Source organism: Poecilia reticulata, linkage group LG11, assembly GCF_000633615.1.
Source record: "Poecilia reticulata strain Guanapo linkage group LG11, Guppy_female_1.0+MT, whole genome shotgun sequence".
Taxonomy (NCBI): domain Eukaryota; kingdom Metazoa; phylum Chordata; class Actinopteri; order Cyprinodontiformes; family Poeciliidae; genus Poecilia; species Poecilia reticulata.
Window position 1 is genome coordinate 3,170,710 of NC_024341.1, and position 13,612 is coordinate 3,184,321.

The following is a 13,612-nucleotide window of genomic DNA, read 5'->3' on the forward strand; positions in this document are numbered from 1 at the left end:
ATATGGGACAGTACTTTAATGTGTCGGCGCATGTCACCAAGGTGTTGGATCTGCTCTATGGGTTGTGGAACTTTGTAAAGTGTGTCCTTTGAAGAACGCCGTACTTGGCGTTTGTTACTGTGTGCTGGTAGTACAACGGTCAGTATTTGCTCTGAATTCTAAAGGTAGGCAATACTGACCGCCAGCTCCTCAATGTAGCCAAATGGTACTTTTAATGTTCAAGTAGTTAGTTTTGTATTATTTTGTCGTTTTCTTCTTTTTTAATATATGCCGTATCTGTAAATCAAAAATAACTGCGTTAATGAAGCATGTTGACACGGAGTATTTGCCCTGAATTCTAAAGGTGAAGCCACTGCACCTTTAGACAAAAACCCTTAAGAACACACAACGCAGTCCAAGGAACAGCGAGGACTCATCTCGCACGGACAGGGTTACACACACGCAGAGACACACCCCGACACGCACACACACACATATATATATATATATATATGCTATATACTACAACTATTAGCTCAAAGTGGTGACTTTTATTTTTATGGTCACTTAGTGCTGTTTACATCTGTATTAACTTTGCAGTGTCTCTTAATTTTAGTTGCACTAAGCATGGCAGTGATGCTACATTATTCGACTTGCTGAAAATGAGTGTGGTCATATACTGGGATTTGTGAGGCTAAATTTCTCTGTTTGTGTTGCTTTGCTCTCAAAGCTGACACATGAACACCTGCAGTGAATTTGCTAACTTCTTAACTGAGAAAACCTTGAAAATTAGGTTACTAGCTTGCACATCAATGTCCAGTCCAGTTCCAGTGTTGAATCTGGAGAAAATTGCACAATTCTATCAACTCATCCACAAAGGCTTCAAAGAATTTATACATCAATTATTCCCATCCCCTTGCTCTCTTCATATCTTGGCCACAACTTTCTTCAAGAAAGTTTAGCCTGTCGTTGCGTCTGATCGGGTCGAAATTGTAAACCCATCCCTCTTGTCAGGTGTTTTCTCCCAGGCTTTAAAAACGGTAGTTATCAAACCACTGCTGAAAAGGCAATCTGGACAAGTTGGTGTTGGAAAATTACAGGCCAATCTTCAACCTCCCATTCATCAGCAAAGTGATTGAAAAAGGCTGTGTTTCAACAGTTAAATAGCTTCTTAACAATGAGCAGTGATGGTGTCTGTCAGTCGGGTTTCCATGCCCATCGTAAGTACTCAGACTGCCCTCATCAATGAATCACATCAATACAGACTGTGGAAGAAGTTGGTTCTGTTGGACCTCAATGCAGCATTTCATACTGTTGACCATGACATATTGTCAAGTACCAGAAGTCTTCAGGTACTCTACTGGTTCGAGTTGGTAACTTCTCATTAGAGTGGACAAAAATCACACCCAAGGTTCCATTGTGGGGCTCTTTGTTATTTAATATCTATATTCTCCCAGTAGCTCAGATTACTGCAGATAATAACTTGAAGTTGCCATAGCTGTGCAGATGATACACTGTTCTACATTATGTTGTCACCAGGTGTCTATGAACCCATTCAAACATTGAGCAGTTGCACAGAACAAATCAATGTGTGGATGTGGCAACTTAATTTAGCTAAACAGAAACAAAATTAAAGTTATTGTCTTTGGATCTAAAGAGGAACGATCCAGTCAGCGCACAACTTTAGGCGTTACAACTAGAATCTCAGATCTGAACGTTGAGAGACGCATAAAGACAGTTACAAAGTTGGTCTTTTATCATCTAAAGAACATTTCTGGGATTATCTTTTATCAAACTTATTACAGAGTCTTCAAAGAACCACTCAAACATGGATGATCAGCATTCAGCTTCTATGCACCACAAATCTGGAACAAACTTCCAGAAAACTACTAAACAGCTGAAATACCAATTTCCTTTAAATCAAAATTTACAACCCATTTGTTTAGAGCTGTCTTTGATTAATAACAACTGGAACATCATTAATTGTAGTTTGCATTCCAACTTTTTATTACTTTCTTTTGTTATGCCACTGCAATGCAATGTTTTCTCTGATGTTTTTATCATGTAAAGTACTTTGAATTGTCTTGTTTTTGACGTACTATTCAAATAATCTTGCCTTATCTTGGCATGAATATGTGCTTGAAAAGTCACTGTGACATTTCTGAATGTGTGTTATAACAAATATTTTGCTTTGATTGTTATTTTAAAATTTTTTAGATTCTGCAGATTTTCATTGGCGTTCCATCATTCCTGGTGTTGTGGCCATTTTCCAATCTCCAATGTAACATTGAAATCTCATAAATGCACAGTACATTTTTTGGCCATTTGCGAAATGAGCTAAATATTTCTTTCAAATCTTTCCAACTTAAATTTTTCATGACTCTATAGAGTCAACCAGGCCCAAGCCCTTGCGTTTTGGTTTGTTTACCAGATATTTGTCGTGTTGTGGAGCCGCATCGTTTTCCACGCATGGATTTTGCGTCGGTCTCTGTGCCCCGTGTGCATAAACGATAAATTATTCAGATGGGCACATTAATACTGCTGATAGTTTTACAGAACATTTCTCTGCAGGGTCCAGTAGCTTCAGTAAACACCCCCCACTTCACTCTCTCACCATAAACATCATTTTAAGATTGTGTTAGATGCTGTTTGACAAAATGATTTGCTCTTTAAGAAATCCCAAGCAAACAGCCCTGATGGATGGCTACCATTATCGCTCTCTGTGATGATGTTTCATGAAGCTGAAGCCTTTTGAAGATTACTGCTGAATATTAGTTCTAACTTGGAGAATTATGATGCACAAATGAGATGCCAACAATATACTTTTTTTTTTTTTTGAGGTGCATTTCACGCTTAATTGGCCAGCTGCTAGAGCATGCCTGCAAGCTAGACCTGCGGTAATATGGAGCTTTCCAGACAGTCATATTATAGATATCTTTCTTTGAACTGGCCTAATTTCCCTGGGGCCATGGCTGCGGCTCGCCCTCCATAAATCCCCTTCCCCTCCAGGGTTCGAGATGGAATTTTTTATTTTATTTTTTATTTTTTTGAGGCCTTCTTTGCAAGTCTGATTACTGCAAACGGAGTGTCCAACTGTACGAGAATGTGGAACATTTACAAATGGAGGAAAACCTACAGCGGGGCTTAATATCATCTTGGTACAACAAAAGTTTTCAATTTGCCTTCAGAGAATTGTAAATACAATACAGTCGAATGGTGCTTCCTTGAATTTCTTTTTTTTTGGTGTTGTAAGTGAAAATCAGTATAGTTTCATCATTTTGTGATCTGCATTTTTCATACAGAAGTAATAACCTCCATGTTTTAACTCGATACGTTTAGTAGAAAGCACTTGAGTAGAGGTATGCTGCAGTAAAACTACTTAGTTTCTTTTTCAAAGAGTTACCCAAGTCATTGTAACTGAGTCACTAAAGAAAACTTGATGCTTTTGGTTGGTTTATGTTTGTTGTGACGCAAAAAAAATTATAAAAATAGAAATCTGTATAAAATTGTATAATGGTAATCATTTAAACTGAAAACAGTTTCATCCCTATGACAAAAAGTCATAAGAGCCACATAAACTGAAATATCGACACATTTATTCTACACTTTAAAATTGTTGAGCCAAGTTTTTTTAGTGGAATGTTTTAGTTGAAGTGAAATCTAACCATTTGTCTCATCGTCTCTTCATAGATTTCCAGTGGGTTCAAGGAGACGTTTGTGAAGTCCAGCTGATGGTGTACAACCCGATGCCCTACGAGCTTCGTGTGGAGAACATGGTAGATCAAAGCAGAAAACAAACACAATGCATGTACCATTACACACCCTATAATTATGATATTATAAAAATAAACATAACACAAAGTGTAAACTAAACTACAAAACTATTTTATTTACAGAGCACTTTAAACATCTCAGATTGTGTCAAAAGCCAAAGAAAAGAGATGGGTCTTAAGAATGGAGAATGGTGAAAACCACCTCATTGTATCTTTTTCTTTAAATCAAAAAACCTGTTTGGCGTGTTTCCATTAAGCAAATTTATTTTTCAAAATACAAAATTGTACAGTTATATGTACAATGGAAACGCAACTAATGTGGTGAGTCCAACATAGAAATTGGTTTCTGTGACTCCTCATTGCTTAGCTAGTTCTGTATAAGTTTCTCTTTATAAATGTCAGATATTTTAGCCTTCTGACACTTAGCAAGCAGCTCATGCAAACAAAGGACGTCATTCAAAAACATTCCATTCATCATCTCATGCATTTTCCAGATTGAATAGATAGAATTCATATTGTGTGCAAAAGGTAGGGTCACTCTATTTCATTTGAAGAGCAAAACAGAGGTGTAAAAGAGCCACGAGACATCAGGGCGTCTAGTTTAATCAATTCTGAAAGCTGCTTGGTGACAGCAGCTGTTTGAGTTCCGAACATTTTGTTGTTATTAAAGGACGTCCAGCCGAGGCACAAACCAACACCTCAGTGACATCTATTTTTCATTAACACACTCCGTTACTCCTGTACCGCTGCTTTGGAGAAGTAGACGCAAGGGCAAGGCCACCGTTTGGTTTGTGTTTGCAAAAGATTAGACAGTAATTCTTTTCTTTACCGCTGCGTCTGTTTACACATGCAGTGATATAAAGTCTGACTGGAGAAAGGGTTTATTTGTCTGATATCCGTCACACGGAACCGTCCACAGTATAATACTTGTCAAAAGTGATGGTTCTTTAATTATCGGGGAAGTAGAGAACAAATAACCGAATGAAGTTTTGTGAGCAGAGCTCCTGGGCTCATCATCTCAGCAACTGTCTCAGTTGATCCAAAAGAAAATTGGACTCGTCTTGTTGGCTGATTCATCCCTCCTGATTCATCTGATAACAGCATAAGCCAAGTGAAGTTTATCTTATAGCACATTTCAGCAAGAAGGCGGTTCAAAGTGCTTTTCATCAACAAAACATCATACAATACAATCACCACATTATGAAACAAGCAATAAACATTGCATTATGCCAAATATACAGTATGCACTTTTTCACTTTTGATATTGATATAGATATCCAAGTTTTATTATCAGCCGATGCTAAGATACAGAAAAACTGCTGAGTTGACTCAAAATGCAGCTATTCTTAAGAAAAAAAATTATTTTGATAACTCTGTGCCAATAAAGCAAACTTAAATCCAGCTTCACAAACCAGACCAACATATAAAAATAACATAACTTTGATTTTTTCAGTCAGTACAATTAGAAACAGAACAGCCAGTGTAAAGCAAAAATAATAAAAAAAAACTGAAACTGATTAAAACTATATGTTAACTTCTGTGGTTAAACGTAAAATTAAACTCCAATAAATCTTCTTTTAAATGGTTGAGAAAGTGCAACTAGTAACTCTAAATATAATGTAAAATAAATAATTAAGCATGATGTCGCTCAGAGCACAAAGCATATTGTTACCAATACCAAATATAGAACTTTTGTCAATATTTATACTGATACAGATATTAATATCAGATTGGTGCAGCTCTAATGCACAGCAAGTCAATATCCCAGTCACTACTAATCAAAAGCAACTTTAAACAAGTGGATTTTTAGTCTTGATTTAAAGGAACTCAGTGTTTCAGCATCTTTGCAGTTTTCTGTAATTTTGTTCCATATTAGTGGCTGCTTAGTTTGGTTCTGGTTCTGGGGCTACAACCAGAAGACAGAAACACTTTGATAAGACTGCAATGTTGTCAAAAAAATCCATATAGGTGTTGAAGACTTTTAATAAAATGAATACATTATATCTGTCTGGAGAGTCAACAATGCCAATCTTTGCCCCTTCTTTTTTTTCCACTTTAGTTCCTCATACTTGATGCTATTCTAATATTTTCAGACATTACAAAGAGCTCTTTCCAGTGTATTAATATCCACTGAAGCACACATTACATTTCTGCAGGAAGCTCTTGCTTATTTCTCTGTAAGTTGGACCAACATAATGGCCATGGTAAGGCTGTAATAACGCAGCTATCAGTTTCTCCCACTGAGCGGTGGATTGATGAGAAAACAGATGCTGGCTGAAGCCCTTTACATCTCCATGGCAGCCGGGATCCTCAGGTGGTCTTGTAGAGTCCTGCACGCAGAGACAAATAGGTTTATGTAAGCCATCTAGAGCTAATTTGCAACTGGTGGAAGACTGCATCAACCAACTCAGCAAAACACAAGGTTGCACACACACTCACGCACACACACAGTTTTCCCTTCCATCATCTCTTGCCAAGGTGACCGCTCAGTTTGACAAAACAGGCCCCCATTGTCAGTCACCACACGATTTCACCTCTAATACTCTGCTCAGCTTTATAGATTTTTGTTTAAGTGCTTCTTTTTATTTATTCTTTTACTACAGTACAGCCTCTTTAACTTTCAATTTTGGGGCGACTTTGACCCATTCAGAGTCGGCCTAACGCTACGCTATTAGAAAGACAAGTCATTTGTACTTTCTCTGACTTCATGTACTCAACTTAGTCTGGCCAGGACATTTGCAGAAAGGATGGATTTGCTCTGCTTTTAAAAGAAAGCGGGAAATTATGCATTTCTATTTAAATAAAATACTTTGTTATATGGGAAATGCAAATACAAAAGACAGTGCACAGTCCTTCTGCACTACCTAACTTCAAGTCTTTTGACATAATCGCTGCCAAAAGACAAGTCGCTATTGGTGCGCACACTTCAGCTAATGTGTTAATATTGGAGCTAAATTTTTGATTAGCGGTGTTGCTAACCGTGAAAATGTCTAATGCATTTAGCCTTTTTTAGATGAATTCTAAAGTCAGGATGATTTAAAAAAAAACTTAAGGTATTTTAGTGCATAAAGTGCAAGGGCTTGTGTTGATCTGCGCGTCTCATTCTTCACTTTTTGTTGGAATGAGACGCAAATAGAGTTGGATGGAATAGAAAAGGATTTACTTTGAGAAACATTTTTGCGTTTCAGCTGAGAGTAGAGTGAGATAATGACCGGAGCTGTTGTGTGACTGGTCTGAGTTGTGTTTGTTTATGTGGAAAACAGCTCAAACTACTTAACTTTCAGAAGCTGTTGTTTTTAACCGAAGAGCAGAATGGGTAGATTTGAGGAAGCGTGCACTGTTGGACCAAAACACTGAACTTCTGATAACATGGAAAACAAAATGAGATGCTGCAGCTCGTCGTTCTTTCCTCCTTCTCCTCCAAAAGTGTGAACTCATAATAGTAGCTCCTATCTCCACTTAAGGACAGAGAAAATACAAGATGACAGTCTAGGAATCTGCTGCCAAACCTGCAGAGAGAAAAAAACACAACCTAGACAAACGCATGCATACATGACAACAACAATGTCACTGAAAAATTTTTTGTGGTAAATGTAGCCCAAACAGTATATCTGTAAGTTATTCCATACCTGAGTGAATAATTTTCACTTAATTGACTTGCAATAGCAATTTTTTTCAGTCAAAATGTCGTATTAGCTACTGTTAAGTATTACGTTTTTATCATTAAAAGTATGAAAAGTGTTTAATCAAAAACATTTGGCTCACGTTGTTTCTATTTGGACTTTGGCAACCCTGTGCTATAAATTTGTAAGCATGTTGTCAACCTTAGGTTTATGAATTGCGATTGTCATTTTTGCAAAAAGCTTTGATTAACAGTGTCTTCTCCGTCTTGGGGAGCCGTTTCTTTTATGTCTTCAATTCTCTTCATTGCCCATTAGCTCTGACCAGACGGACAGTTACGAGCAAAGAAAAAGAAATAATAACCCCAGATAGTAATTACGCCATTATCACGGCACCACTTGAGGGAAAACAAAAGGTTAACTGCGTACTGTCAAAAAGGACCAAACAAAACCATTTTCTCTGCACATGCTTTTGCCATTATTGTTATTAAAACAAGGCAATTAACCTTTTCGAGTCCAAACGAAAAAGAAGCGTCTTTAATATGTCAACACTGAGATTTGAGCCATTTAAGAGAAGCACACCATGTCCCGATGTGAAGGCAAGGAGTGCTTAAATCACACCGAGGGCACATTACAGACTCAGCCCTTGAACAGCTTTCTCTCCAGTGAGGTAGTGTCTGCAGTAAGGGATTGATGTAATCATTACATCACCTCCGTCTGCCTTGTTGCACACAGCTGGGTGTTTGTGGAATGTAAATACAGTACAGTTATTCTGAGAGAGTGTCATTACAGATTGATTACTGCTTTGACGTACGCCGCATTTCTGACAACTGAGTTTATTACACATTTTATTTGGAAGAAATGGGGAGAGAGAAAAAAAAACGAACCCCTGAAAACTTACAAAGTTACTACTCCTGTCATGATTACAAATTTTGCTGGACGATAAATTGTCCACAGAAGTTATCGCGATAAACAATATATTGTTGTCTAAGAATGTTTTTGAGTAACGGCATCATAATAATGCAAGAACACACTCTCAAAGATCAATAAACTTTAAATTCTAATGAACATTTAACAATGGAACAGGAAGGCATTTTAAACATCCAAAACAAATAAAACAGAAATAACAAATAAAATGAATAATAAAGTCTCTATTAGCAAATCTGTCCTTCCAAAAAAAAGAGTTAGTAGAGACCGAAGCACCAGACTGCAGACTTTTGTCATCCTGTTTTTTGTGGAAAAAAGAGCTAAAATAAAAAGAGAAAAACGATAAATCATTCTAATGGAAATTTTTGAGTTTGTTTACATTTATCATGCGATTAATTGATGAATTGATTTGTTGCTTATTGCGACAAACTATTTCTAACCCTTGAACGTTTTGAATTTGTCTTGTTAAATTCTCAAACTTGAATGTATTTTATTGGGTTTTATGTGAAAGACAATCACAAAATAGTGAATAATAACAAATGAAATAAAAAGTACAGTAGGTATGTCTCTACCAACTTTTCATATCTGCAGGCTGGAATTTTTTTTATTATTCCTTAAAAATAGCCCAATTTGTGTGTACATTTTTAATTTAAGACGCTGATTTTCAATTTGGTGTGGATGTGGACTTTGACGAGACCATTCTAACGCGTGAATCTACTTTTATAAAATCACTGTAATACTTCTCTGGATTAGTTTGTTGTTGTGTCAGAAAACAATGTAACATTCTAGTCTCCAGTCTTTTGCAGCTTCTAACCAGTTTTTGTCCAGAATTTCCTTGTATTTGGCTTCTTGTGTCTTTCCAACAACTCTGACCAGATTCCCTCTCCCTGATGTAGAAAAACATTCCCACTGCATAATACATAATCAAGTATTTTTGTGAGGTTTCTACACTTGAAATAAGACAAAACTAACTTACAAGCAACTCTTCAGAAACATATATGAGTTTGTTTTATGTCAGTAATCCCTAAATGGTGAAAAGGTTCCAGTTCCAATGGCAGATTATTTCACTTAAACATGAAAAAATGCCTCATTAGTAAAATAATCTGCCACAGGAACAAAATTAAGAAATAATTGATTTAAGACAAATTCCTATATCCTTGTGAACTAACTTAAAAGTTAGTTTTGTCTTATTTCTTATTGTACTAGAAACTAGACCAACATTACTTAGACCAAAATGTTCCTTCCACTTCACAATCACAGTTTTCTGTTGGTCTGCCACATGAGATCCAGGTAAAAATAATTTTGTGGTTTTAATGAGATTAAATGTGAAGAAAGTTCCAGGCATGTGAATACTTGTACAAGGTACTGTATAATAAGCCAGAAATCTCACGCAGCGATTCCTTTTATTTTTGCAGATTTAAATTCAGTCCACATACTTTTATTGCATTGTTTGAAAATTACCTTCAGGGTGGCCAGTGTACACTCTGTGATGCATTAAAAAACATTGGCTGTGGATGTGTTGCCGTCTGTAAAACCCAGCTGGAATTTGGACTGCTGAATTTCAAAGCTTTCCGATTCCTTCTCCTCCTCCTGCGTTCTGATCTGTACGGCTTATTTTCAGTCGCCTCTCAGGCATGCAGTGATTTTCTGCTGTTGGAATTGGCCACCAGATTTTTATCTGTAGGACAGCACACAGGTGCTCAGAATCGCTCAGCCACACTTGATTCTCTGTCCACGGAGGAACAACAAAAACAAACACGAATTATGTTGGCACGGAATGGTGAAAGTGTCGAAATAAGACAAATCTGGTTAGCTTGATTTTAGTTGCTGCTCTCTGGGATAATTCCCCTCTCCATTGGGGGTATTAGCAGATAGGTTTTCGATGAAAATTACACTATTTTACATCTGGAGCATCTGCTGATGATCACTGGTTCTGTGTTGCTTTCAGGGTCTGCTGACTTCTGGAGTGGAGTTTGAATCTCTGCCAGCTGCTCTGTCCCTGCCCGCTGAGTCCGGGCTGTACCCCGTCACTCTCGTCGGAGTCCCGCGCACAGCTGGCAACATCACGGTGAACGGTCAGTGCTGCATATGTTGCACGGATTATTCATGTCGTGCGGCTCTGGCCCAAAGACGCCAGTTGTTTAATCCACTGCTCTAAACAGCTGGACCGCTCTCCCGTCTGTCCGCAGGTTACCACACGTCCGTATTCGGCGTGAGCAGCGACTGCCTGCTGGAAGGCCTGCCAAGTGTGAAGACAAGCGGCTGTTTAGTGGAAGTCATTCCCTCCCTTCCTCGGCTTCAGCTCAGCACATCACTTCCACGGTTAGATAACAGAAAATTGTTATTTTTGTGTCACTGCTTCTCCTTAAATCGACAATCTTCTTTGTTTTTGTTCACATTCAAGATGAAAGGCTTTTTCTCATCTGATGTAACAAAGCAGGCCAACCAACTCTTTGTGCCATGGTGTTTTCAACCACATTGGGGGATTTTGACAAAAATGTTTATTTTGTATGCTTTGATCAATTGTGGACTTGCTCATGGTCTTCAGATGGCCGCACATTCTCCAGCTAGACGGTGCGATTCAAGATTCAATCCAAGATTCAAGAAATTATTTTGGCCCAATAGCACAAAAATAATAAAAATATAGAGTAAAAACAAAATAAAACAAATACTGGAAAGCCCAAGATGTGCAATATTTAACAAACAGTACAATACAATCGGCCAAGTCATTAGTTACTGACAGAGTTATGTAGACTGATGTGATGTAGACTCATAGCAAACCTCCTGAACTGCTCAGTCCTACTGCCCACTAGGGGTTGAACGACTACATATTTTTTAAGGTTGACTAAATCATGATATTAGTCGAGTCGATGTCGACTAGTCGCGGAGACGTCATAGTGACGTAAGCGCAAAATGCTTCACAACTACTTGGAGGCTTTTTCAGCTATTTTCTCAGCAAATATTGACACACCCTCCCGTTCTCCCGCTTTTACTAAGTCTATTATGCAGAATTAAAAGAGCAATAAACACATCATTCTTCGTGAGCAGCGGAGAAAAGTTCGTTGCACAAAGTCGGGTCTGACTTTTTTTTTTTTCCAAACACCGGCGGATACTGATGATCTCTGGATAGTTACTCGTATAGGAGTCAAATTATCACACTGACCACAAAGGTGCTTTTGGAACATCACAAACCAAACTTATTATGAACGGATCCCGTTTGGTTACAGTTGAATTCAACGAAGCTTCCTGCTGCTCCTCCGCTCGATGCGCAGCAGGAAACTCTGCTGACTCAGCAGCGGCTCTCTGAACCGCTGCTGAGTCTATATGCAGACGGCGGCAGAGATCGCCTCTATCAGACCCTCAGGATGAAATTTGGACTTAGTTTACAGATGTTGTCAAATACTATTTTTATAAGAGCGTAAAGCTGCCAGGTTAGAAGCTTCAATACGCAGGGAGCGGTGACGCTGATCAGTTGGGGGGATAAAAAAGCCTGACATCATGACGCGTTGTCGCACATTACTCCGGTAGTTTTTTTCGTTTTTTAAAGGATTTGTTCAGCACTACTTTATTTGACAGCAATCCGACAGAGAGAGCGAAGAGAGGCATGGGCCCAACGAATGGAGGACGGGAGTCGGACTCCTGACTACAGCTGGCTAAAGTCTATATGCGGGGCGCCGCGCTAACCACTGCACCGCTCTACGCCCCTATTGCAGGGGCCTATGCTGTAATTTACAGTTTCTCTTTGTTAAATTATTTACATTTTTATACAATTTGAGCTTTCTGACAAACGCACCTAGTCCATCTTCTTTCATTTCCTTTGAAAAATCTGTTTTGTCACGTGATTGCGACTAGTTGACTGGCCCAGAAAAAAGTCATTGCAGAGAAAAGAATCGACTAGTTGACTAATTGGTGCAACCCCTACTGCCCACTGACAGGAACCTTGGTCTATGGCTGCTCTCTTTCCCAGCCAGGATGGATGAAGGGTGGCTGTTACAGGCAGGGTTGCTCTGTGCCTGCCTGAGTAGAGAGTCAAACTGCAGATAGATTTGTTCAGTCGCTTCCAGTTTCTCCCTGTCAAAGCCCCGCCCCAGGAGACAACAGAATATTGCTGAGCACTTTGAACTATTGACTAGCATAACATCTCACAGCACACATTGAAAGACTTTAGCCTCCAAATAAAGTATAATGACTCTGTCCCTTATGATACAAAGCGACACAGTTTGTTGATCAAACCAGATTGCCATTAAGGTGAATTCGCAGATACTTGCAGGTATTTGTAGGTCCCAACCACCTCTATGTCAACCCCATCAATGTTCACTGGTAGTGCAGGGTTGGAGTTAGACCTACAGAAATCAATAACCACATGGTGGTGTTCAGTTGGAGGTGGTTTCTATAATGGCAAGTTATCCAGATCATTAAGCAGCAATGCAGCCCCAGCCCCACCCTGTCTGACTGTAGGTATGATGAGTCTTGTTTGGAAATACTGTTAGTTTTATTCCAGATGTAACAGGATGCAAACCTTCTAGGAGTTGTATTATATTTCTAGTTAATCCACAGATTATTTTCACAAAAGACTTGGGTTCCATTCTTGACACCCACTGAACTAAGTGTGGTCAACTTTTCTGCTGCTACATTTGGCTGCTTGGTTACTGGTAAATGTGGAGTTTTACTATGTTTACATAACTTTACTAATGCAAAGTCTGTCTTTATTTACTTGAAGCACAAGTAACCAAAGACAAATTTGTTTCAACTTGTTAAATTGTTGAAAAAGAGGTAAACCTCACTTTGACCTTAAGATTTCCAGTTTTGTATTTCCACCTTGGAGTGTTGTTTCGTTCAGTGGTTAGCATACAGTGCACAGAGATAAAATATAAAAGTGGGTTTCTGGACTTTCTACCAGATAAAAACTTATCAATTTAGACAGGCAAAGAAACAAAGATGTTTCTTTGCCTTGCTGAAGGACAACCATTGTAACATCTGTGTTTTTCATTTTCCATACAGATCAGCTCACACCCCTCAACATATGTCCAAAGAAGAACTGTCCAGCTCCGTGTCCGTCCAGCTCTTTAACGGAGAGCGGCAGCAGCTGACCATCACCTTGGAGAACATTGGCACGGAAGACATTGAGAGTCTGGAGCTGACCTCTAAGACCGTCAACACTAAAGGTGAGAATTTTACAGTTTGGATTCCAGATGACACGCCTAAAAAATAGAAAGGTTTTTCTTTTCATTAAAGCAAAAACACATAAGACTTTTGATTTAATAAACAAGCTCAGAACTACAGCCGCCACAGCAGGGGACTCTGTGCTGTGTC

General features: G+C 38.6%; 1 protein-coding gene across 4 annotated transcripts in view; it reads left to right on the top strand.

Annotated features, from left to right (window-relative positions):
* The window catches only part of trappc9 (trafficking protein particle complex subunit 9), a 205,402-nt gene that overhangs the window by 33,668 nt on the left and 158,122 nt on the right, over positions 1 to 13,612 (top strand). For all 4 annotated transcript variants that reach the window (XM_008421343.2, XM_008421344.2, XM_008421345.2 and 1 more), the window contains 4 exons: positions 3,670 to 3,755; positions 10,248 to 10,374; positions 10,489 to 10,621; positions 13,301 to 13,464. In XM_008421343.2, coding sequence (XP_008419565.1) covers positions 3,670 to 3,755; positions 10,248 to 10,374; positions 10,489 to 10,621; positions 13,301 to 13,464 — 510 coding nt within the window. The remainder of the gene's footprint in view (positions 1 to 3,669; positions 3,756 to 10,247; positions 10,375 to 10,488; positions 10,622 to 13,300; positions 13,465 to 13,612) is intronic.